At 36.3% G+C, this 25929-nt stretch overlaps 2 protein-coding genes across 6 annotated transcripts in view; both read left to right on the forward strand.

Annotated features, from left to right (window-relative positions):
- The window catches only part of LOC135141880 (cytoplasmic FMR1-interacting protein), a 64415-nt gene extending 43597 nt beyond the window's left edge, over nucleotides 1-20818 (forward strand). The window contains exons 1-14 of one of the 3 annotated variants that reach the window (XM_064073454.1): nucleotides 15674-15799; nucleotides 15850-16104; nucleotides 16158-16337; nucleotides 16395-16907; nucleotides 17248-17858; nucleotides 17906-18204; nucleotides 18255-18337; nucleotides 18385-18701; nucleotides 18752-19183; nucleotides 19233-19561; nucleotides 19608-19906; nucleotides 19957-20195; nucleotides 20248-20395; nucleotides 20443-20818. In XM_064073454.1, the coding sequence (XP_063929524.1) occupies nucleotides 15892-16104; nucleotides 16158-16337; nucleotides 16395-16907; nucleotides 17248-17858; nucleotides 17906-18204; nucleotides 18255-18337; nucleotides 18385-18701; nucleotides 18752-19183; nucleotides 19233-19561; nucleotides 19608-19906; nucleotides 19957-20195; nucleotides 20248-20395; nucleotides 20443-20640 (3861 nt within the window). In that variant the 5' untranslated portion in view covers nucleotides 15674-15799; nucleotides 15850-15891 and the 3' untranslated portion in view covers nucleotides 20641-20818. Of the gene's footprint in view, nucleotides 1-15673; nucleotides 15800-15849; nucleotides 16105-16157; nucleotides 16338-16394; nucleotides 16908-17247; nucleotides 17859-17905; nucleotides 18205-18254; nucleotides 18338-18384; nucleotides 18702-18751; nucleotides 19184-19232; nucleotides 19562-19607; nucleotides 19907-19956; nucleotides 20196-20247; nucleotides 20396-20442 lie in introns of those variants that run through there. The other 2 variants (XM_064073455.1, XM_064073453.1) reach the window with 2 other exon arrangements.
- Nucleotides 20819-21026: 208 nt separating this feature from the next.
- Nucleotides 21027-24994, forward strand: LOC135141404 (OTU domain-containing protein 5-B). 3 transcript variants are annotated; one of them, XM_064072472.1, is made up of 10 exons: nucleotides 21027-21195; nucleotides 21458-21546; nucleotides 21597-21933; nucleotides 21979-22134; nucleotides 22185-22341; nucleotides 22393-22607; nucleotides 23306-23579; nucleotides 23626-23871; nucleotides 23918-24049; nucleotides 24105-24993. In XM_064072472.1, exons 1-9 carry the CDS (start codon nucleotides 21127-21129, stop codon nucleotides 24043-24045), a joined length of 1671 nt encoding a protein of 556 aa, XP_063928542.1. In that variant the 5' UTR covers nucleotides 21027-21126; the 3' UTR covers nucleotides 24046-24049; nucleotides 24105-24993. The 3 variants fall into 3 exon arrangements, with proteins under 3 accessions (XP_063928542.1, XP_063928543.1, XP_063928541.1); XM_064072473.1 differs by having other exon boundaries at nucleotides 23927-24994; XM_064072471.1 differs by having other exon boundaries at nucleotides 23918-24993.
- The last annotated feature ends 935 nt before the right edge of the window (nucleotides 24995-25929 follow it).

Genomic DNA, 25929 nt, shown 5'->3' on the forward strand with positions numbered 1-25929 from the left:
AGACTCTTTTGAATACCCAAGGCACTAACCACAATGCGCGCGCGCCGAAGTCCTTCAATTTGTTGGTGTCCCTACGGTCCGATCGTCGGCTCTTCTCGCTCGCGATCGCCGAATCAGCAGGTGAGAGCCCGCTGGCCTGCAGGTAGATGGTAGAGCACGGGAAGGTAAGACCAAGACTTGCTCTTGGAACTCGCAATCGCGATTCGATCAGAATGCGCGCTTGTTTATGGGGACGGCATATATGCCAAACGCCAAATATCTCGATAATAACTGACCACCATTAATTAGCCCCCAAGCGCGTCCGCGGGATCTGCGATACGCCAACCCTACGCGGTTTGGTGGCACTCCCCGGCCTAAAAACGGCCTAGGGTCGACGTAAGAATCTCGAAAAACGAAAAAGTAGAAAATGGTTTGATAACGGAACATTCTCGAAGGCTTATTTTAAAAATTCTACTATATACATTTTATTATTATTATTATTTAGATTAATAAACTCACTTTTGTAATTTTAAATTCAATGTACTATGGACTTTGGGTAGCGGTTGAACCTCGCTTGCTTATTAATTTATAACAAAGATGGCGGCTTGCCGCCATTTTAAACAGTTTGTTTCTAAGAGAGGAATTTTTTGGTCCATTACTTTGACTACATATAACGTCAGGGATATTTTTTTAAGTTGGTAAGTATATTAAAGCTTTGAATGGTGAGTGAAATAAATCCCCGAAAAAATGGGAATCAAAAGTGGTTAAAATTTTCAGCCACCGCACGCCAGCGACAACTCCGCCCACGCTGCCCTACGCAGATTTATAAACGAGGAATTAAACGGCACGCAATTTAAATAAATAACATCACCGATAAGTGCTAATCGCCGTTTTATTAAAAAATTTGGCTAGTACGCAATAAATCATAAACGAGGTTCATTTTTTAAGTTTATACGTCGACGACATACCGGGATTCATTACGCGGGAAACGGTTTTACATTTTTTATGTGAATATCTTGAAAATTATTCGGGTTTGTTAATATACAGGCGCTTTGTGTGTAGATCGTTGATCTACATTTATCTAGACATCAATCTAAAAAATGACGGACGCTTCTTGTTCTGCTGGTATACCTACAGATAATGATACATGGAACGTAAAACTGACAAAAGCAGTGATGGTGGGGCTCGCCCCAGTCAAATGTGTCTTACCCATCAAGTGCATCAATTCTTACACGGCTTACAGACAATCGAACAAATACCGATAGCCATAATACTACTCGTTATAAGTGTAAAAGTACCTGTCATGAGGACTTTTTATGGAAACACAAATCGTTAAAACGTAAAACAGACCGAAGATACGTCCACACACCGTGGAAACACCACATTATTTTATATATGAAAAACTGTAAAAGTGTGGCGGACAAACACGAAAAATACGATATATGATATTATTTTTATATGCTATTAAGAAAAGGGCGGAGCAAAAAATATAGGGGCGGGGCGAGTGGCTTGTAGGCGTGCCTTACCAGTGTTTGTTCTGTAGTGTTTTAAATTAATTTTATTAACGCGGACTGTGATTCATTACAATTGTAAATCATCTGTATTAATTTTCTGCAATTTTTACCCATTAAAATAGCCGGCATCGTATAAATATTAAATCCTATAATTGTCCAAAGTGGTCAACATTTTAACTCTTGAAAATTAATTTATTCAATTTTTAGCTCGATAATGAAAATGGAAACATTTAAAGCATTTTGTTGTAATATTTAATTATTTTGAGCCATTTATCTGTAAACAGTTATATAATAACCGGTCGAAATTTGTTTTGAATAAATTTTAAATAAATTTTATTTATTTGAAGTTTTTAACCTTCTATTTCCTGTGTTTCTAACGATGTACGAAAAGCCCTTTTCTCCCGCTTCCGCCCAAATAACTGCAAATATCATCTTGTCTTCTTTATCTAAACAACAATCACTTTAATGTCACGAAAATATTCAAAAATTCCCTCATAATAGCCGCGCGTAAGTGGAATGTAATTTTTGGCGAATACTTTTTGTTGAAATTGTTTTTTCTACTAATAAACTGCATAAATTAATTTTATCAAGATCTCCTGTGCCTGTCCGAATCGGTTTAAAGTAATAAACAACAACTAATGAGGCGCAAATTGAGTTTAACTGAGTCGCGTTGAATTCGTCCAGGTATGTATAAAATTTTGAAAAAATCGTTGTTTTATACAAATTGTTCTTAATTAAACCGCTGATACGGTCCCGCTTAAAGCACACAGACCGGTAATGAACAAAAGCTTTGATAATTGTGATTATTATCTGTCCACCCTCATGTTAACTGAATTTCAACATTACGTTTTTAAATCGCTTATTATGCCAGAAAAAATAAAGGCCTTTATACGCGAAGCCGCGTGATTACGGTTTTTCAAAGTTATGTTCGATGTGGAGCGAAAACGAGATTTGCAAACGCGATATAGGGTAATTTTGCGATTTCATGCGAAGGAGTCTATTCTCCGAACTGTATTCGAATAATAATCACGGTAACAAGCAAAGTGAATTATTTATACAAGCAATCGCACGTCGCACAAACCAATCGAACTTCCAGTTTCCACTTGACGCCGTTTTTTATTATCGTTAATTTTTAGTTTACACAACATATTTCACTTTTTATAATGTGTTTTAGTTTGGAGTTTTAGTCGATAATCAGGTGAAACCTCCCAGCTCACCTAATCGTTAGTAATAATGTCAAAGTAGCTTCAATTTAATTCCGTTTCCGACGAATCGGTTACATCTCTTTTGTGGATATCGATTTCAGTTTGCATTTCCTTTTTCTGGCCACATTTTTCTGTTTTGATTTCTTTAATATTTTATGTCTTTTGTGAGGTTTCCGTTGTCTGTAAATATTTTCCTTCACATTGTGATGACACGATGTGGTGATACGTTCTAATCCATTACATGTATTGTGAGGGGAACGGCTGAATGTTGTCAGTGATTTTTGTTGATAATGCTACATTGTCCTGAAATCGACATTTTTCCAAAATAACCTTCAACCTTGCGCGTATAGAAAAAATGAAATCGTCCTGAGCTTCAACTTGCCTGAAAACGTAAACATTAAATTAAATCGTCTAATGGATAAACATTTAGCTCAAGGATAATTGAAGTCGGTTTGTTTGGATTTATTCACTAGTAGTTTACTCAAAAATACTGACATATTTATTTTTTTCGGGCTTTTACGGCAGTAGGATACAACCCAACAAGGAGAAGAGATTCGTTCGTTTTCTAAACAAACTTGAAGAAATAAACGCCTGTTAAACACCACAATAAAATGGACTCATAAATTATTATGTAGATAAAACTTAAATGACAAACAAGGCAACAAGCTTGAAAGCATGACAGCAAATTATATACAAGGGGTAAGAGGAAACCGAAGTCCACGCAACCGAAACAGAAGCGTTATTGAATGAAATATGCACAACAAAAACTCGCAACCAAAAAAAATCGACACATTTTCTGTTGGCTTATCATCAACAACATCATTCCTATTGTTTTAATTAACCACTTTCTATTACGCTTTTTTCGCAACCTACTTAGTTAATTTATCGACAATTCGTGATCAAAAACTTTGTCCACTGAGTAAGAAGCCTGGCACTTTCCTCAAATCGAAACCGACTTTTACGATGTTATTATTACTGTAGTGCAAGCATTGTTTAGTCTTCTTTTGTAGTCTGAAGGTGCTCCAATTTTTAGTTTAATCCCCAAGCTCAAGCAGCGTCTAAATCTCAGTTTAATTGGCATAACTAAGGTGTTGCTAAATTACGACAGACACGCGCTATTGTTCACAATAAAATTTTCTAAATTATCGTTTCGTATTTATTTCTGTTGCGCACAATGAATAGGCCATTGTGTGTCGGAAAATATTTACAGTTTATTCTATCATGTGAAGGAATTAGAAATTAAAGAACCATCACACAAGTTAATTATCGAAATTACTGCTCGTAAAGTTCGTTATATACTCAATCAATTAATTATTGACAAATTAACAAGTACTGAATCATCGGCTGAATATTCTTGGCGTCTAGAGGAGATAGCGTCATCAAGTGAAACTCGAAATTTTTTTTGACGTGCACCTAATTTGAACGTATAACAAGCTGGTAATTGATTTTAATCATCTTATTGATATAATAACCGACTGAAGTACTTTCGATAAAATAAATAAATAACACACAAAATAAACATGCGATGATGTAAGAACATTGCGTTTACAAATAACAAAGATGCTGGTATCTGATGAAGAGTTTCCGGCAAGTGTTTCGATTGTTTTGTTTTGTTTTTTATAAATTACGAATAAAATTAAGTTGTTATACGTAATTGAGCATTTGAAACGACAAGGACAAGAGCGTCAAGTACGCGATTTGCAATATCGGTACGGCTCGCTTCGCTCGCCACGTTAGTGTTTGTCGTACAATTGCCCACTTTGATGTTGCGATTTGCGAATATAGCGTAAACAATTGACTTCAGGCTACGAACGTATTGTATCTAGAGTGATGTTATTGTGCCGAATTCTCATTCATTATGAAGCAGTTTATATAATGAATTTGCGGTATGCCGTCGGTATTTATTTGTTGGGTAAAGTTTGATTTATTGCATTTATCCTAAATAACTTTTGAAAGTTTTGTCTTTAGAGACAGGTCCATCGCATTGTTTGAACTTTCAGGAAATTACGAATAATGGCTGCTTTTGTGTAAAATTTTGCGGTTTTACTTTGAGGTTGTTCATATATCGCTTATTTCATAACTACCTGTATTAGAGAAGGGTAAACCACCCCCAAACTTACGTCGACAATGGAGTTAATTAAGTGAGAATTTATGGATGACATTCAGTTTTTGTCGAGGTACTTCGTGTAGTGGATGTTATTTGAAAAATCTGACGAGTTATATTCCCGGCTTCCAGTGATACCGTGAACTTGTTTCGAAAGTTAACCGACTTTAACACCAAACGCTTGCATGGTGTCACTATCGTTTTGTTTATGTTTTGCTTCAATCAAGATGTAATATGATAACATCGGCACTAAACTTTCAGTAGCCCTAAATAAGAAGTTCTTATAGTGCGACACCGCTAAACCTCAAAAAGACCCATAAAATACATTACGTTAACCGGTAAAATATGTCGTATAAAATTATACAAAGCAAAAAAACGCTTGAATTCGATCGCCGCCACCTTTTTACGAGGTAGATCAACAATCCCAAATATTACCCGCTTTTGCAGTTTTTTTTAGGGAATTTTAATTATCACTATAAAACATCATGTAAAGAGTCATAAAAACTGTTGTAAAAATGTCAATTTTAAATATTTATACGTTGGCGCGTACTATAAGCAAAACGTATCTTGTTTCATCAATGTTTTTTATGGTCCATTTTGCACCAGGACAAACTCTGACAAATTTCACACCACGAGATTTCAACCTCCGAGAAATCTTATATTCACTCAAAATATGTAAAAAAATCACACGTCAACACCAAAGCAGTTGTGCCGCTTTTACCTGATTTGATCTTATCAAGGGAATTTTTTAATCGAACAGTTGAGCCAAATTTTTTCCAACCAATCAGCTGCCACTTTTAAAAGAGGACAATAATCACCAGCTTTATCAACTTCACAACAAATTAGCCAATAACTTACAAGGTAAAATGCTGGACGCATGCAATCTTTAATAACACTACTGCAAAACTTACCGAGATAGCGTGCTCGGAACCGCGGAAAAAACAGGCAAATTTCAAAAATCACGTAGCCACCGCCAATTAATTATCAATTATTCGTACCAATTCGAACGCAAACTACCATTTAAGAGAGTACTGACGTTTCCTAACGCAATGATCCAACCTCGATCCTCAACTGTTGGAACACTGTTTCTATGTATATGTATTCTATGTCTAATAACACTTATATACAAGTGATTTTTATTTTCTTTGGAATTATATTTTTTTTAAGCATAAAAATTGCCAAATGGTAGGATTTATCGAAAAAATGAAATCGAAAATAACATCTGGACTTCTGGAGGCCGAAATGTACAAGAAAATATCTTTGGCTTAAGTTAAAAAATAGTCGAAAATGGACCGAAATTTTCATAATGAGAAATTATGCTTTTTAAAAAGTTTCCGAAAATTTTCCAAAAAATTTGGAGATATAGATCTCGACGCACTGATGCCAAAAATATAGCGTATTTATGGTCACGGAGTATTTTTGAAACATTCGGTTTCAAAACCAATTTTTTTTTAAATTGCAAAAACTACGATACTTCATTGGGCGATTCTGGAAAAACGGTTGGAATTATCGAAGCAATAAGGCCAGAAGTGAATTCCAGAGTTCGAAATCTCCAACAAAATATATGTAGTCAAATTTCGAAAATTGTCGAAATTTGAAGAAGCAAAAATTTCACTTTTGAAAAAGTTGTCAAAAATCCACAAAAAATTCTGGGATATACATCTCGACGTGCTGATTTCAAAAGTACACCGTGCTGAAGGTTACGCAGTAAAATTTTCGAAATACATACTCCGTTCCAAATTCAAATTTTTTAAAAATTCCAAAAATTGCGGTATTTCAAATAGGCGATTCTGGAAAAGCGGTTGGAATTATCGAAGAAATGTTGGTTGTCGCGAAAATCGTCGAAAATGGGTCGAAATTTGAAGAATGGGGGACCATCGGAACAATTTTATTTTTAAAAAAGTTGGCTAAAAATCCACAAAAAATTTAGGTATGTAGATCTCGACGTACTAATTTCCAAAATATAGCGTCTTTATGGCTACGAAGCAGTATTTTTGAAATATACAATTCCAAATTCAAATTTATTGAAGAAAGGAGGTTGGAAGTGAGTTCTGCGGCTCGAAATCTACAAGAAAATGTATTTAGTTATGTTTCAAATATGGTGAAAGATTTTTCGAAATTTGAAGAATTTGAACCATTGGAAAAATTTTATTTTTAAAAAAGTTGTCTATAATTTCTCAAAAAATTCAGGGATATATGATATGACGTGCTGATTCGAAAAATATAGAGTGTTTATGTAGATCGCTCAACATTTTCAAAATGTCCGGGTTTAAGATAAAATTTTTCAAAAATTTCGTTATTTCAACGGCCGGTTCTGGAAAACGGTTGGAAAGAACCGAGGTCGTAACTCGAAATCACAAGAAAATGTATTTAGTTAAAGTGGTATTGATAAATTTGTTGTTGACGTTGAAGTTATATAGTACTGATATAACGAACATATCCTCTGAGGAAATAGAAGGTGGGTGGGCGTTTTCCGTACTTGCTAAGATAAGACTGATTTTGGTGAATATCATTCAAATTAAATAAAAAATGACAACTAATTGAGTCACATTTTTTCACACTGATCATTATTTCTTTTTTTTTATAATGAGAACAATAGTTTTTCCTTTTATCAGAACAATTTCTAATGTCTAATGAACTCAAAAATTCGATTATTTATACAAGAAATCAATGACAATGTTATATTTTTTTCCTAAATGTTAAATTTGGTTTAGAAAATTTTCATGGAAAGGCGTTTTTCTTTTTGTGGTAGACATCGGGTTAAAAGAGTTTTTTATTTTTATTATAATCGAAGTTGAGTTTTGTAAGTGACTGATCTGGAAATAACTTGCTTGCGACCAAGATAGAGACGATGCAGAATTTTTTTTTTAGTTGATCTCCATCTGAAAATTTTGACGATTTTTGAGATAATCAAGAACAAATTTCAAAGCAAGTCGTTAATTTTTTAGTGTCAACAGTGTTTAAGCAAATTTTTGAAAAATTAAATAAAAATGACACCTAACTGTACCACATTTTTTCACACTGATCCTGTTTAGGAGATCCAGAAGAGTTATCTTTAGCTCTGACAACCTCAGGATCTCAACATACAAGAAAGAAGAAAATACATCTTTTTTTTGTAATGAGATTAGTTTTCCCTTTTATCAAAAATTTTTTTAATGTCTAATGAACTCAAAAATTCGATTACCTTTACGAGAAATCAATGATTATATTACATAAATAATACAGGATTTTTGTTTAGAAAAATTTCATGGGAAGGCGTTTTTCTGTTAGTTGTAGAAATCGGATTAAAAGATGGGTGGATGGGGAATTTTTGTTTTTATTATAATGAAATATCTTCATAGAAGTTGAGTTTTATAAATGACTAATCTGCAAATAACTTGCTTGCGACCAAGATAGAGACGATGTAGAATTTTTTTTAGTACTTGATCTCCAACTGAAACGTTTGACGATTTTTGAGATAATCAATATCAAATTTCAAAGCAGGTCTTGCATTTTTTAGTGTCAACAGTGTTTAGGTAAATATGTTACGGCACTTACGGTTCGTAACAGCAAACAGTTTTTAAGATTAATAATATTTTGACGAATTTTTGAAAAATTAACTTTTACTTTTATTATAATGAAATATCTTTATGGAACTTGAGTTTATTGTGTTTTATGTCACTTTCCTGCAATCGCTCTGGTGTAGACTTATTTGTCGTGCTCTTTGGGCCCTTTTTATCACCTTTTCTTTGTCACTTTTTGTAGTTGATTTTTACTTCCCGAGCGTAAGCGAAGGAAGTATTGTAATCGAGTCCGTCGGCCGACTCTCTACTTTTATGTTTTCTCGATCTTTCATGACCCCTAGAGAACGAACAAATAGGTCTCCCGTTTCCGTCTGTCTGTCTGTCTGTCCGTCTGTCTGCCGTCACGGATTTTTATTACACTGATAATCTCCGAAAGTACTCGACCGATTGTTGTCAAATTTTGTATTTACATTAGGAATATCATGTAGATGTTAAAACGCTAACCAAAATTTTTCTAATCATCCCCACCACTAATGCGATAATGTGACTTCAAAATTGTACATAGCAAATGGGTTTTAAATTGTATAAAATAACATAGTCCTAAACATGTAGTTTATGACTCCGACTAGAGTTTTTACCCGAAACGTCCAGATTTTTGGACAAAAAATCAAAATTATAAAACAACATTTTGCAATTTAATTTTGAATCTGCTTAACCGAATTCTTTGAAATCTTGCTGATGTTTTAAGGTTATAAAGAGCACAATAAATTTTTAGTCAAAATATATTTGCTTATCCTCTCCAAAAAATTGATGACGTCAGGTCAAAAGTTTGCCGAATAAATCCTATATAAAATGTACAAAATATGATGCGTCTGTACTTGTGATTTATCATTCCATTTATATTTTTTGAATTTGCATATACAGGGTGACTCAAAAAAATTAATGAATGCGTGAATTTATTTTATTGATTTAATCAGGAACTACAAAACCGAATGCTTTGAAATCTTGGAGATGTTTTAAAGTTATCATAAGCATGGTAAAAGTTTGATCAAAATTAGGGATGTACCGACTAGTGGCCGACCGGTCGGATAAGCCGACTATTCGGCCATTTTTCATCGTCGGCTACAGTCGGCGACTAGTCGGCTAAACAGCCGACCGGTCGGCTTTTTTTATTAGAATTAAAATAGTATATAACACAATTAAACCAGGTTTACAGAACCTCAATTGAATATTTAATTGCGATTTAATTTTTAACCCCGCCTTAAAGTACCATGTGACCGACTCTACGCCAATCAGACGTCGCTAATGGCCTTGTTAAATGCGCTTTCAACTTAATCGCAGTTAAAATATTGTATAAACTGGCCCTAAATTGTGTTATTCTTTATTTTTGTACTGAGTTACTAAAAAAAATTAAATGTTAAAATTATCGAAACAAATTTAATACATTTTTTGGAAAACAAAGGAACTTTAGTTATTCCTGTTATTAAAATTGTATGAACAACAGTTCCCACAAAATCAGGTGTTCAACCTGAGCGCATTCATAATAATTGTATAAATGTAAATACTTCCGATCTTTCGGCTACCTGCCCTACGCTCCTACATACTTTCTCTTTTCCCTTCTAGAATTTTCTAAACTCCTTCTTTACCTACTTCCACCTCTTCGAAACCGAGCTTACCTGTGTACCATTTTAAACACCCTTCCTTCTTCTCCCTGGCACTCTCGAACAGTAAAGAACGAAATAAAATCTGAAAACCGTACCGTCGCTTTTAAATCACCAACAATACCCACAAAATAAAACAAATTTTTAAGGTAGTCAGAGAAATAGAAAAAAAAAACATACTGTCTGTCGCATTTATAAACCGGTTTTAGCAAAGCCGAACAGTCGGCCGACTAGTCGGCTTTTACTGGCCGAACAATCGGCTAGTCGGCTAGTCGGCCAGACCTACAGTCGGTACATCTCTAATCAAAATGTATTTGTTCATCCCCCTAAAAAATTGATGATGTCACCCAAAATTTTGTTGAATAGGTCCTATCTAAAATATACAAAATATGATGAGTCTGTACTTGTGATTTATCATTCTATTAATAGTTTTTGGATTTGTGTATACAGGGTGACTCAAAAAATCATCATTGTATTTCAGGAGCGAGGGAAGTTCTGTCAAAACAACTTTCGACCATTTTTTTTATTATTGTTTTGGTCGCTTGTTCCCGTTTTTGACCTCCTTTTTAGTGGTTTTTTATAGGATCCTTTTTCTCATTTTCTTAATTTTTTATCGTTTTTCATCAGTCTTCATCTAATCAAATAAGCCAATTAAATTCAAAAGCGGCCGTGGGTTTACCTTTTCGTTTAGATTCCACAGTTTATCGATAAAGAATCCACTTTTTGTCCAATAAAATGAAATAAGGGACACATATTTAAAAAAAAAACCTTCGCTGCGTATTTATCTTACAGCGGCAACGTCAACGACGAACAGTAACCTCAACGGCAAGTTTATAAATCGACCTTAAGTTTCAAAAATGGTGAAAAATGGGTCGAATTTTGAAGATTGGAAACATTTCATTTTTGAAAAAGTCGCCTAAAAATTCTCAAAAAATGCAGTGTTATAGATTTTGACGTGCTGATTCCAAAAATATAGCGTGTTTAGAGGCAATGAGAATTATTTTCGAAAAATTCGGGGTTAAATTCGGATTTTTTGAAATTCTTAAAAATTGCAATATGTATTTCAGTGGGCGATTCTGGAAAAACGGGTGAGTAAAGGAAGAAACGAGGCTCGACGTACTTTCTAGGACCCGAAAAGTACAAGAAAATGTATTTACATCTTTACATCTATCTACAAAAAATCTCTTCAGGTAATTGTCGAATGTGCTGAGAACAAAGGCAAAAATTTTCATATTTTTACACACAATATCGCTGCGTTGCTTTAATACAAGTTTGTTAATTGTAGTATTTAATGTGACTTTTATTATATCACGTTTAATAATGGAAATTTGCAAACGCTGTCATAAGGGTAGATAAAGTGCACTCATGTGTGTTTATAAACTGTAACTGACCGTCGCAGGTGATTTAATTGCATTTTTCATTAATACGTTTCACTATAACGGCAATAAATGAGTTAGAGCGACATAAAACATTCAGCAACATGACACCTGTATTACAAGAATTTAACTAGAACCTGTGGGCGTAGCACGTAAAATTTGAATAATTGGAACTTTTGAAAAATGTAATCAGCTGAATTTTTACATTAAATTTTCATTCTTGTTTACAAAAAAGAACACTGCGAGGAATGTTATTCATTTTTCGTGGAGCCTGATTACGGAAAAAACGCGAGCAGTTTTTATCTAGAAGGGATAAAACAATTTAGGAATGCTGTATATCCATAAAATGATATCTAACGTCTTTATAAGGGTAGTGGGTAGTTAGCATATTCGGTAAAAAGCGAGCCATTATGTTCAAAAATGAGTCTGCATAAGGTCCTAATTCTAAATCGATATTCAATTAACTTCGTTTTGGGATATTTCACGTATTTCAGGGAAACTGCGCTCCTGTTGTGAATCAAACAGGCAGTGGCGGCGGTTGAAGTTTTTACTTTTATTATTAACTATTCGTTCTTAATAACTACATTAGCATTGTAATTTACTACGTAATTTCACAGTTTTTAATTGCATATAGAAACTATTGCCGTAAAGAGTGGCTAATGCTTTAAAACGTTTAATAAACTTCCATCAGTCCAAACAATGGTATAAAATGTGTTCCTCATTAATAAATAATGAACACATTGTTGTAAAAGACCGCTTTGAAAATGACACAAAAACGACAAAAATTTGGGCTCCCGCTCCATAGGCGTCCCGTACTATTAATCGCATTACCCAAATCTGTAGTATGGAAAGAAATGGGCGTTTCAAGGTGCGAAAAACGACGTTCGCCTCCCCTGGTGAGCGTCGGTGGGCCGGAACGTTCGAAATCGCCGATGTTTTTCGGAGGGTCAAGTGTCGACGTGTTAAGGTGCGTTGGGGCGTTTTTCTGCAGCGATACGACCGGTTGAGCCGATAGGAACTTAATACCAGCAATGCGTTAGTGACAGTCCGTCATTTCGAGCGAGCAAAATTGAATCAAGCGTGTTATAATTTGACACTTGTTTTCGCGTCTACCACTTCACCCGGCTTTGCCTTCACACGGATTGAACGAGCAAAGAGCGAGATGATTTCTTCTCCGAACGTTTAACATTTTAATATAGACAGAAACAGACATCGAAATAGAAGAAGCACTTTACCAGAAAATTTCCTCCACTTTTTTCACACTCCCTATTATTTCGCACGTCGTGTACACCGGATGTTTGGTTTAAGATTCGACAAATAAGATGTGATTTCTTAAGTCCCACCACAAATTTTGGATTAATTCTGGTTGAAAAGCGACGGCGTTTTTGTTTCGGACCCCTCTTTATTTCAATTGACCGTTTGACACTCGTCTGCCATATCAAGTTACTAAATTATATTAAATATTTTGAATGAACCCGTTCCGAAATGTCAATATGAGTTCGTGCATCTGTCGCTCTCGCAACGTGCTTTGTTTATTTCCATCCTCGTTTTTACGTGCACTGAAACACAATCGACATCCAATAACAATCAATTTTGAATTAATAGTCGCCGAAATCAAACCGTGAAAGTTTTAAATTCAACGACACATTTAATAAGATCACGCTCGCAATTTGCCCAGAAAATTAAGGTTGTTAGTTAATTGTTTGCTTGGACATTCACAAAAAAGCGTTATTGGAACACTTTCACTGTTCATTGTAGCGATATTATTTTCAACACAATAAAAACTTCACAATAAAATCAACTAGACAAAAACGCCGCTATTGATTAACTTATCATTGCAAGTGAAACCTATATTTCGACAATTTCCAATATAATATTTGGACCTTACGAAATCTGCTTCAACACACAAAAACAAATATTGTAAAAACGCGAAACCATAAATGTGCACGCTTAAACAAGTTTATTTAACTAGTAGTATTTGAATTCGGCAGCAGTCTACCGTGATACCAGTTTAATATGTTGAAGTATGCAGAAAAATGCGTGGCTAAAACTACTTCACATTTTTAGCAAATTTACATTAATATGAGTGCGCAAAATCACGCCCATCAGACGCCACTTCGTACTAGTAGCAGATCGTAAATGAAGTCACCTTTCAAATTTAGGGTCTCGATACAAATAACTGTATATATTAGTTTCGAAAACAATAGGAATTCATCCCACAAAGTCATCACTCAAACAAAACGCGATTATTACAGAAAGCGTCGTAAAAGATGTTACAAAATAAAAACGTTTATAATTCGTGGACACGAACCGAAATTTATAGCACATTAAACTATAAAACGTTGTTAAAGAGCAGTTTTCATGATTATTGTAAATGTTCGACTGTCATGTGTATGTAGTATGTAGATATGACGGGTCGTTAAAGATTTTAATAATTTGTAAATTTTAACGTTGTATAACAACGAAATGTTTGCACCTACGTCCAACATGTTAAAATTGCAATTATGTGTAAACATTTTAACGTGTAAACCAAATTATAAAATATTCTCGTTTTGTAACGACTAGCGTCATTTGCATTGTATCCGTCTCCTTGTTATTCCATATATTTAATCGTTTTTAGAGTAAATTATAGTTGGTGTACCAACGTGACCTTTTTACGGAACAATAGTGAGATAATCAGGTGATCCGAAATCACCTACAGTCCAATCTTTCATCAACTATTACCAACCAAATAAAGAGTAAAATAATGAAAGTGTGCTTCAGATTGCACACGTTTTCATCTCAAAGTGTTTGTAACCTTATAACCTCCGTTCTCGTAGCTTCGACTTTTATGACTTGACGTCTGTTCGTTATAAAGAAATGTGACACACTTACACTAATTTTGCAAAGCATAATCGAACATGCTAATACAAGCTCTTCATTGTATTAACCGATGTTGGTAAACTCAGTTTTTAAATTAAGTAAAGTTTATTTTGGAGAGAATTTATTGCACATTGTGAAGGTGTAAAAATCGTGTGACGTCCGTAGTATCCCACTCTTCCATTTTTCATTGATTCTTATATGGGAGATATTTTGGGGGTATGCGGACAGAGGGAGCAGCGATGCGTCCACGCTTGTCCGAAAGAAGTGCGAGAAAGAAGCCACTATCACACTGTATAATGTAATTAAAAGTAAAACAACTTTCTCGCTAAAATTATTTGCCATAATTAATTAAACTAATTAGGATTGGATGTTTGTTTGCCCCTTGAATTAATTCACGGACACAAAAGGTGAAAATATTTGTAATGAAATACCTTCATCCCAATTTCTGCGCTCATTTAATAAAATATGGCTGTGTTTATTCGCAATAAAATATACTGAGTGTTGGAGTGATTTTATTGCACTTAACAATAAGCCGTATATAAATTTATGGTTAATAAACCATCGGAAAATACCTCTATTCAAGCATATCAACGAAGTTGAATACATATTAAATTGTTATTAATTTGCCAATCTGAAAACACTGCATGATTGATTTTTATTATTAACGTACGTAAAGGTTCGCCGCTCACGGCGAACCATCAAATGTCATGAATGTTGAGCGTTTCACCAAGATAGATTTAAACCATTTTTTAAATCACCAACAAATCCGGATGAGTTATGATTCCGAGTGTTGAAAGGGCAAGAAACGCAAAGAATTTGAGAATTATAAACATAACAAGCTGTTGCTTAAAATTCGACTGTGCATACCTTAAACTGGCTTTTTTATTTTTCTCATTGAGATGCTCTTTTTTGTCATTAACAACCGAACTAAAAGGACACCGATCAGGAACGCGTCTTATCTATCGCCGGAAAAATTCACTGAATTAGCGGTGACTTATTAAAGCCGACTGTTATAAATTATATTTTTTCCTGTGATAAATTCAAAGCTCGCCTGCGCCAGCAGCTTGTACACACGAACCGGAAATCTTACCGCTAAACAACACTAATCATTAATGTAATCAATTTTGAACATTAGAAATAATTGGCAACGCGATTGAAAAGTGCTACGAGAAAATTCTACTTTCTCGAATCAGATTTCAATTTAAATTAAATATTTATATGAAAGTGTGACACTTCGATTTTTTCTTTTCTAATATTGCGCCTGTCGTTATAATTGCGAAATAAATTTAATACGCACAAAGTGCGAGAAGGGAATTAAATTCTTCAAGTAATGATTTTCCCAGAGTGGAATCACGTCCGGGGAAGAACCGGTCGCGCCATCTTGTAGTCGATATCTGCATCACACTCGGAAAAGTATTGCACCAAACTTAGTAACTTTTATTGCGTGAGGTTGTTGACATATCTAGTAAAATATTTGTCATTTGTTTACTTGTCTTCTGCCGCACCTAAAAATGTTAATATTTCTAAAACAGCACAAAATTAGTTCACGTTGTTATTAATAAAAAAACCTCTCGTTTTTAACCATGTTTACAAATGTGCGTTTCTGTGTTATTTTATTTGTGATTGTTTCAATGACTTTTTGTAGATTTAATTATTCACTTTCCTATATTACTGTAGTGTGATTACAATGGCTGGAACCGATAGAGTATCATTGAGCGATGCATTATCAAACGTCGACGTTTTGGACGAACTTCCTTTGCCAGATGAACAGCCTTGCATAGAAGCCCAACCATGTTCAGTAGTGTATCAGGCAAATTTTGACACCAACTTCGAAGATCGCAACGGATTTGTCACCGGAATCGCGAAATATATAGAGGAAGCTACCGTCCATGCGAGTCTCGTAAAGTTAACCTCACTCAAAACACGCTCTTTATTAATAAAAGTATGTCCTAGAATGAACTTTTGGAGGAAGGTCAAGAACATGCAGTTATGCTATACACCTGGAGGTGTTGCTCGAGAGCTATCCCTCAACCAAAATCAAATGAACAACCCAACAGAGTTGAAATCTATGAAAAAACAGTGGAAGTACTTGCCCCTGAAGTGAACAAACTATTAAATTTCATGTATTTTCAAGTAAGCGCAATTGCCTATCAAAGCCAACCCAACTACATTTTTTTTTATTTTGTTTAGAAAAAAGCAATTGAACGTTTCTTTGAAGAAGTGAAACGGTTATGCCACACAGAAAAAAGGAAAGATTTTGTCTCAGAAGCTTATCTTCTCACACTTGGAAAGTTCATTAACATGTTCGCGGTCTTAGATGAGTTAAAGAACATGAAATCCAGCGTGAAAAACGACTATTCTACATATCGCAGAGCTGCACAATTTTTGAAAGTCATGTCAGATTCACAAACTTTGCAAGAGTCACAAAATCTTTCCATGTTTTTGGCAACGCAGAACAAAATTCGCGATGCCGTTAAAGAAAACCTTGAAAGGATTAACGGTTATGAAGAGTTGCTTGCGGATGTGGTAAATATATGCGTGCACATGTTTGAAACTAAGATGTATCTCACGCCTAGTGAGAAACACATGCTTGTAAAAGTAATGGGGTTTGGACTCTTCCTAATGGATAGCGAATTGTGCAATATTAACAAGCTAGATCAGAAAAAGAAATTGAGGTTGGATAGGATTGATAGAATTTTTAAGGTAAGTAAATCACAATCATGTAGGAGAAGTGTCTTTATTGCATTAACTTTTATAACAAGAAAAGTGGTTAATACAATGATTCTCAAGCAATTTTCACGGTAGACGGAAGCTGCTACCGCACCAATCGTAAGCGGTTATTTAATCACGTGTTAGATTGGTAACTTGCTGTTGGTGCTTCAGAACGGTCATTAACCTTCAATCACCTACAACACATTTGAGGATCACCGGTTCACACAAAAACGTTAATCTCAAAACTAAAATACTTCCTAAATTTGCCTTAACGTAATCTTAACATAGCCGCCATTTTGAGCCACACGTCATTCGCGCCTCTATTTTTCAGAATTTAGAAGTCGTTCCTCTATTCGGCGACATGCAGATCGCCCCTTTCAACTACATCAAACGAAGCAAACACTTTGACCCCAGTAAATGGCCTTTATCCAGTAGCAATACTCCCTCCCCTCAGGCTGACTTGATGGTGCATTTGCCCCAGATCCGCGACGACCACGTTAAGTACATAAGTGAATTAGCCCGATACAGTAACGAAGTCACTACGACTTACAAGGAAAGTGGTAGCGACGTCGAAAATAAAGAAACGGCAGAACTAGCGTTACGGGGGTTGCAGTTGCTGTCGGAGTGGACTAGTGTAGTAACGGAACTTTACTCATGGAAACTCCTACACCCGACGGATCATCACCAAAATAAAGAATGCCCTTTGGAAGCGGAAGAGTACGAAAGGGCGACTCGTTACAATTACAGTGACGAGGAGAAATTCGCGTTGATTGAAGTAATCGCGATGATAAAAGGGTTACAAGTGCTGATGGCGCGGATGGAGACCGTTTTTACGGATGCTATTAGGAGGAATATCTACGCGGAGTTGCAGGATTTCGTGCAAATCACGCTGAGGGAGCCGTTGAGGAAAGCGATAAAGAATAAGAAGGATCTTATTAGAAGGTGTGGAAGTTGGGGTGGAGGTGAACTTACTAATGTTGTGTTTGTAGTATTATTATGTCGGTTAGGGAAACGTGTGCCGATTGGCAACGGGGCGTGGAACCTTTGCAAGATCCGGCTCTAAGGGGCAAAAAGGATGATAACGGGTTCAACGTTAAAGTGCCAAGGAGGAACGTTGGCCCTTCCTCCACACAATTGTATATGGTAAGAACCATGCTAGAGTCTCTAATTGCTGATAAGTCAGGCGGGAAACGGACACTAAGAAAAGATATAGATGGACAGTATTTGATGCAAATTGATCAGTTTCATAAAACGTCGTTCTATTGGAATTATTTGTTGAGTTTTAGCGGTAAGTACGTGAACGTTGGTAAAATCTCCCCTAATTGAAAAAACCTACAGAATCGTTACAGCAATGTTGCGACTTGTCGCAACTGTGGTACCGAGAATTTTACTTAGAGATGACGATGGGTAGACGGATTAACGTAAGTTTAGTGATAGTATAACAATTTGTTATAATTTGCGTTCATAGAAATGTACCGTGCGACACAACCACAATGAAGAATGTAGTGATTTGATCACAATGGAAAAGCGTATACAATTTCCTATTGATATGTCAATGCCTTGGATTTTAACTGATCATATTCTAAAAACTAAAGAACCGTCAATGATGGAGTACGTGTTGTATCCCCTCGATCTTTATAACGACAGCGCTCTTTACGCCTTAACCATCTTTAGAAAACAATTTTTGTATGATGAAGTAGAAGCAGAAGTCAATTTATGCTTTGATCAGTTTGTTTATAAGTTGAGTGAGCAAATTTTTGCATATTATAAACAACTGGCGGCTAGGTAATCTAAATCCTACAATAATAGTAATAATAATAACAACTCCGTTTTAGTATTTTCCTTGATAAACGCTTTAGAGTCGAATGTGCCGCTTTGGGGGCCTATTTGCTCCCGTATCCCAGAGCAAACCGCTACGAAACGCTATTAAAACAAAGACATGTACAGTTGCTAGGGCGATCTATAGATCTCAACAAACTAATTACCCAAAGAATTAACGCAGACATGCAAAAGAGCCTCGATTTGGCCATCAGCAAATTCGAAGGTGGTGATATAACTGGTGTGATGGAACTGGAAGGTCTTCTACAAGTCAACAGGTTATGCCATAAGCTGTTGAGCAAATGGTTAGCTTTGGATGACTTCGATTCCATGTATCGTGAAGCTAACCACAACGTTTTGGCGCCTTATGGTAGAATTACTTTACACGTTTTTTGGGAACTGAATTATGATTTCTTGCCCAACTATGTTTACAATGCCGCTACAAATAGGTAGGTATCTACGCTCAAGAAAGTCGTTTTTATTACCCTAAATTCATAGATTCACGAAGTATAGAGGACAGATTGCTTTTGCTGGTGCTGTTCATCGAGATAAGCCTCCACAAATGTCCCACCATTACATGTGGGGCAGCAAACAACTAAATCTTGCCTATACTACTCAGTACGGCCAGTACTCAGGTTTCGTCGGTCCGCAACATTTCCACACAATGTGTAAACTTTTGGGTTATCAAGGGATCGCTGTAGTGATGGAGGAACTCTTAAAAATCGTTAAAAGTTTGATTCAAGGGAATTTGCTCCAATTCACAAAAACTCTAATGGAAGCTATGCCAAAGCACTGTAAACTACCGCGTTATGACTATGGCTCACCAGGTACTTTTCGTTTTATTTTGACCCGTTATCATTACGACCGTTCCAGGTGTGTTGAGTTACTATCACGCTCAATTGAACGATATTGTCCAGTACCCGGACGCAAGAACTGAACTATTCCACAATTTCCGCGAATTTGGTAACATTATACTCTTCTGTCTCTTGATGGAGCAAGCCTTGTCTCAGGAAGAAGTATGTGATTTGTTACAAGCGGCACCTTTCCAAAATATTCTTCCAAGGCCGTATTGTAAAGAAGGCGAAAAGCCTGAAACTAAACAAAAAAGACTTGAAGCCAAATATGCTGCATTGCAGATTGTACCAAATATCGAAAAGCTAGGAACCGCGAAGGTGAGTATAGTTGGACGTAAAGGTAACAATACTAAAAATTGTTCATGCAGCAATCTCTGATATCAAAAGAAGGCGATCTACTAACGAGGGAACGACTCTGTTGTGGTCTGTCTATCTTTGAAGTTGTTCTCAATAGATTAAGGACTTTCTTGGATGATTCTGTGTGGGTGGGGCCACCTCCTGCTAATGGCGTGATGAACGTAGACGAATGTACCGAATTCCACCGGTTATGGTCAGCGCTGCAGTTCGTTTATTGCATTCCAGTCAGCGAAAATGAGTACACAGTAGAGTAAGATCTAGGGTCTATGTTTTACTTGATCTTTCATGTTTTCGTTACGTAGGGAGATGTTTGGAGAAGGTTTACATTGGGCAGGTTGTACCATGATCGTTCTGCTAGATCAACAAAGGCGCTTTGAAGCTCTCGATTTTTGTTATCACATTCTTCGAGTACAAAGAGTTGATATGAAGGACGAAATCGTGAAAGGAATTGTACGTATTTGGTTAAACGCGAGTTGTGTGTAACGTTTTGTTTTCAGAGCTTGAAACGGATGGTGGATAGAATTAGGAGGTTCCAAGTCCTTAACTCGCAAATTTTTGCTATTTTGAATAAATTTTTGAAGTCTGGCGAGAACGATGAATTGTCAGTCGAACACGTGCGTTGTTTCCCACCACCGGTCTACCCATCAATGAATCAGCAACACTACCACGCACCAGAACATCTGCGCCAATGTTGAAGCACTTTTAAATAATTTATAGTTTGTTGGACTACAGCTTTTCAACATTTTATAACCTTTTATATTTATTATAGTCTTTATATATGTGTAAATTTCAAAGATGTATCGCCCCACCTTCAATTATTATCGGCCTTATGGTATTGCTTTAATTTTTTTCATAATAAAATTTTGATGCCTGCGCTGTGGGTGTGTCTTCTGATTACCTTTCCTGAAATCCTGTGTAGATCTAGTGCCTGTTGGCTTTATAGTTTTTGGAAAACTAACCGCAGAAAGATTAGACCTGCACGAATACACCGATTGGCGCCAACTTTTGTACTGCGCAGTGCTGCCCGTCATCAAATTGGTATCGGTTTTTGGTGGCTATGTTGGTATCAGTTCCCAGCAGCTGTTCCCTGTGTGTTGACAGAAATTGACCAAAGATTTGTCAAAGTATAGAAAATAATTCAATAATTTTGCGATATTTTCTGTATTTTGAAAAATTAAACGATGACAATTTTACCAGCAAAAAGACCTTCAACGAATCCAGAAGAAAAGAGCGACAACAGTCAACAAAATGTAAGTAGATGTGTTAAACTTGTCATTTTTGATCTTTTTTTAAGGAGAAACTCCATACTCATAAATCGTCTTATCTTTATTGTCAGTGCGTTCGGCTAGCTAAATCTTTGCTCAATTTCAAAATTTTGTACACAATTGCGTAATTAGTTAGGTTTAATAATGTAGGTAGGTAGTCGCGCGTTGACCAATAATAATAATACCAACTTAGGAACTGTATAGGTTTGTCTCCTTTGTTGTGAATTATTGACTCCGAATTTTTTAGGTGAACTCCGACAGAACCGTGCGAAGGCGGGATGACATAGGTTCCTTAAATGAAGCCAGCCCTTCAAATCGACGATCTCAATTTCCTTAGTAAGTGTCCACACCCTTTTTTGCATGTTGAGCCAATCAAGTCGTTTTAGCGTTAAGTCATCCACTGAACGAAAAGAGCGGATTAGGAAACGGTATAAGGAACCCGATCGCACTAGAGATCGGGAACGCGAACGGGAACAAAAACGGGAAGTGAGAAGAGAACAAAAACGCGATAGAGTTGCTAAACGCGACATTTCCAATGAGCCGCTACATGACAACAATACCAGCAATTCCGTTGTAGATTCGGTTGCCGTCGAACCTACATGCAATAACAACGAATCGGGAACTGTTGATAAGGAAGACTGCACTGGTTTCAACAGCGAGGATGAATATGACGATCAAGGCCTTCTTAAAGAACGGAATCTTCCAGATGAAGAGTGGCAAAAGGTTTGTCGAACTGCGTCTCTGAAACCAATATAGATGTGTTTTTAGCGCGACGACTACTTCTCGCGCGGGATGTCGAATCTCGGCTTTGAGATCAAACAAATGAATGAAGATGGGGCTTGCTTGTTTCGCTCTATAGCTGATCAAGTGTACGGAGATCAAGAATTCCATTACCAAGTCAGACAGGACTGTATGAATTACATTGTAAGTTGTATGGCGGCGACTGTGGCTGTTTTGTAACTGTTGTAAATTAGGTGCAAAATCGAGACTATTTTGAACCTTACGTGACGGAAGATTTCGATAAGTACGTTGCCAGAAAACGCAGATGGAACGTACATGGAAATCATTTGGAGATTCAGGCCATGAGCGAGTTATATAATAGGACAATCGAAGTTTACTGCTACCAAATAAGTAACTATGTGTAGACTTTCTGGTTGACTTGTGTAACATTTCTTGTTTCAGCACCAATCAATATATTCAACGGTTCCAGATTAATAAACTCATATGAGCCTATAAGATTGTCATATCACAGAATGTGTCACTACAATTCTATTAGTAATCCGAATAAACCCTCAGTAGGTGTAGGTTTAGGTTTACCAAATTATCACACAATTGACATTGACAGAAGACGTCTGCATGATGCTGTTCGCGCCAGCGATGATTTACTGATTGAACAGGTAAGACGAAGGGGCGAACACAACTTAAAAGGGACACAAAGTCGACTTATAGTAACGACGTTTTAGCCTATCACTTGCGAATTGCATTTGATGACTTAAGTTCTCAAAATTCGAACAACTTTCTTGAGTTCATTATGTTTCAAAGATGAAATAATGAGCCAGTGTACGTTGAAAGCGAGCATTTTTAGACACGTATTGCAAAGACGTCTATCGGTTTGTAAAATTTGAATAAACTTTTCTAACGACCCTCCACTAACTCCCACTCAACACCATCGAAACTTGTACCCGAAATAAGTGGTGTCAACTTACCAATTCTGTGTCACACTATGTGAAAACAATCCATTTTCAGGCACCAAATTTCTCTTAAAACAACATTTTTTTACTATATTGTTCGCGCGGAGAAACTCTCGGATACTGAAAAATGACGTCACCGCAGTTACACTGTGATTGGTTCCAAAACAGCGCTAATTTTGAAAGGCGATTTTTGTGTTGATGTTTGTGAAATAGTTTAATGTTGGAAGTATTTTCTTGCGTAATAGTTTTCGTCGTAATTCCTGGAAATGACCCTCGTTTTGAACATCGAGAAACGACAACGAGAAAGTAAATTTCAAGCGCCTATCGGAGATAGCATGACGTTACGAAGCGCGTTTCTGAATGGCCGCCACGACCGCGAAATTCAAACTAATTTCTTGACGCAGACCATGTTGGAAGACAAACTAAAGGCAACGGACTGGGAGGCAACGAACGAGGCAATTGAGGAGCAGGTCGCGCGCGAATCCTACATTCAATATTTTCGCGATTCCGAGAGGCGTTTGAAAAATCAAGGACATCCTCTTGCTTCTGGTAGCAGCTCTACGATTACTTCATCCATGATTTCGAGCCCGAGGTCCTCCAGACGGGGTTCTTGTTCCCCGAAAGGGTCGCAGTCACCCAAAGGATCGTCTTCTCCAAAGACTACTTTCTCACCTCTAGGTACTAGTTTGGAGTGTTTTGGCCGTGGTTTATTTGGGTGTTTTAGCGAGTCCCAGGAATTCGTTTGGTTCAGTTCCATCAACCAACAGTTTTAGCAGCGAGGGTAACGCGGAGACCGTGGCGGCTACTTGTGTTCCTACTGAGGAGGAATCGTTATTTGCCAAACATTCACCAATACGTGTAGAACAGCCGGCGGAAAATGTGGCTGTGACCGAATTTGGGGGCAGTTTTTCGGGTGATTATAAGATTCAAGTGGAAGAGCAGGCTGGCCCCTCTAATAGAAGCAGTATAGGTGGGTTTTGGCTCGTTGTTGGTTAGCATTACTTACGTTGTTGTAGGGTTTGAAGATTTTGATCAAGAGATAATGGCACAAGTTCTTGCTGAATCGCAGAAAACTTATTTAGATGAACTTAAGCAGAAGTCCAAGAAGCGTCATGGATCTCCGGGACCATCAACTTCTTCGTAGTTAAGTAATTAAATCAATTTACAATTTTAAACACGCGCTATTTATTGTTCTACTTTTAGTATATCTGTTTAGTTTACGACACAATCCAGCCCTGAAAAGCCAAATACAGTTAAAAGCATGTAAATTTTTATTTTGTATATTTTTTGTTTTTTCAGGGTATCTATTGCTATTTAGTTCATTTGTTTTGTTAACTAGGTTCAAATCGGTGGTGTTAAAATTCAAAATATAAAAAAAAATACAAAAAAATATATCATATCTTGTACGAAGGTATTTTAATATTGGCGTAATTTAGGTAAGTTTCATTTATCTAAGGCCACGAAACCACCCTCCTGACTAGGTCAATTTGTTGTTCGAATTGAAAGTGCAAGATGGCGCGGCGCGTCTTTCTAGTTCATGTACTTAATATCGTCAACGTCCATTGCTCGGAGTATTATTTCAATTGATGGTCGTCTGAGTTACCATTGCGTGATAATGTATCGAAAACAACTTAAGCTTGGAGAAGGTCCGTAGTGACTTAACGAGAACCAGCGCCATCTTGTTTTTTAGATTGTGCTTTTATCTTTATACACCCTTTATTGTTTATATATTTTGAACATATTTTTATCGTGTTGTGAGTTTAGGAGCGTGGTATTTTGTTTAAAGAATTTTTATATTTTCATCTATTTATTTTTAAAGCGTTATTTATACATAAATTATTGATTCAAGTGGAAGTGAATAAAAATGGCTCCGCTTAAATACTGTAATTACAAATAATCAATTCAAAGTATTTATATATATGTAATAACATTCGATTTGCATTCTATTGTATATGTAGCTGTGTTTTATGTTTCAGTGTCGAGGCGGAGTTTTTTTTAATTGCAACGTAAGTTCAGTACTTATTGGTTCCGCATTATGTATTTCACATTAATTTAGTTGATTAGATTCATATGTTTAATAAAATCGTTGTGATATCTTTGTTTTTCATTCATATTTGTGCTTTTACTATACTCAAATATGATTATATAATTTAATATCTCGTTTTATTAATTAAAAATTTGGTATATTACGAGTTGTTTACTATCAAGTCCCTCTAATGACATAATTGGTCTAATGTCCAACGATGGGCACACCCAGTTATTAGTCGTCAAGGTTACCCCATATCAAATTATGAATTGGTTTCGTCACTTCGGGTAATTTTTCAAATTTCTAATAGCGCTAAGTACTTTGTCCTTTCAAAAGTATAACACTCCGTAATTAGAGAAAATTAAATTTAGTAGATGACACCCGTCGAGGCAATTTGTATGCATATTATAGAGAAAATATTTAGCAACACCGTAATGTACTTAATATGTAGATTCGATAATGATGTGCTTAGCCTGTCTAATTACAATGCCAAAAGAGAAATTCGGCAACAAAACATAAATAAACCCATGGCCAGGTGCGTACTGAGGCGGCTTCCCCACTGACCTTGACGAACATGTGCGTAAGACGCAAACGCGCATGCGCAACGTGACGTAAAACCGCCAATATAAATCCCCGTCATCAAACACTGCGATTTCAGGAACATATTTTCACTTAAATATTAATGGTTGCGGCTGCACTTTAGCGAAATGCGGAAAATCGGTTTTTCTAATGATGACAAATCGAATTCCGACGTGGGTTGCGGTGGTTTGTCAACTTGAAATCGGGGAAGGGGCCAGACGCGGTGACGTGTCTAGAAGCAGACTACCACTCTTTTCCCCACATGCATCGTGGGTATTATTTCAAATCGCATTGTGCAAATGAAGTATAAATAACTTTAACGATCGTGTAGCTACCTTCGATCGTGTCGACAATTATCCACTTGCAAATAGTGGCAGAATAGAAGTAATTATGTATTGGAAAATGGCGTCTGTATATTATATT

The sequence above is a fragment of the Zophobas morio genome, unplaced genomic scaffold (assembly GCF_036711695.1).
Source record: "Zophobas morio isolate AGI-343-1 ecotype UQ-CSIRO unplaced genomic scaffold, CSIRO_AGI_Zmor_V1 ptg000044l, whole genome shotgun sequence".
In the NCBI taxonomy this organism is placed as follows: Eukaryota; Metazoa; Arthropoda; class Insecta; order Coleoptera; family Tenebrionidae; genus Zophobas; species Zophobas morio.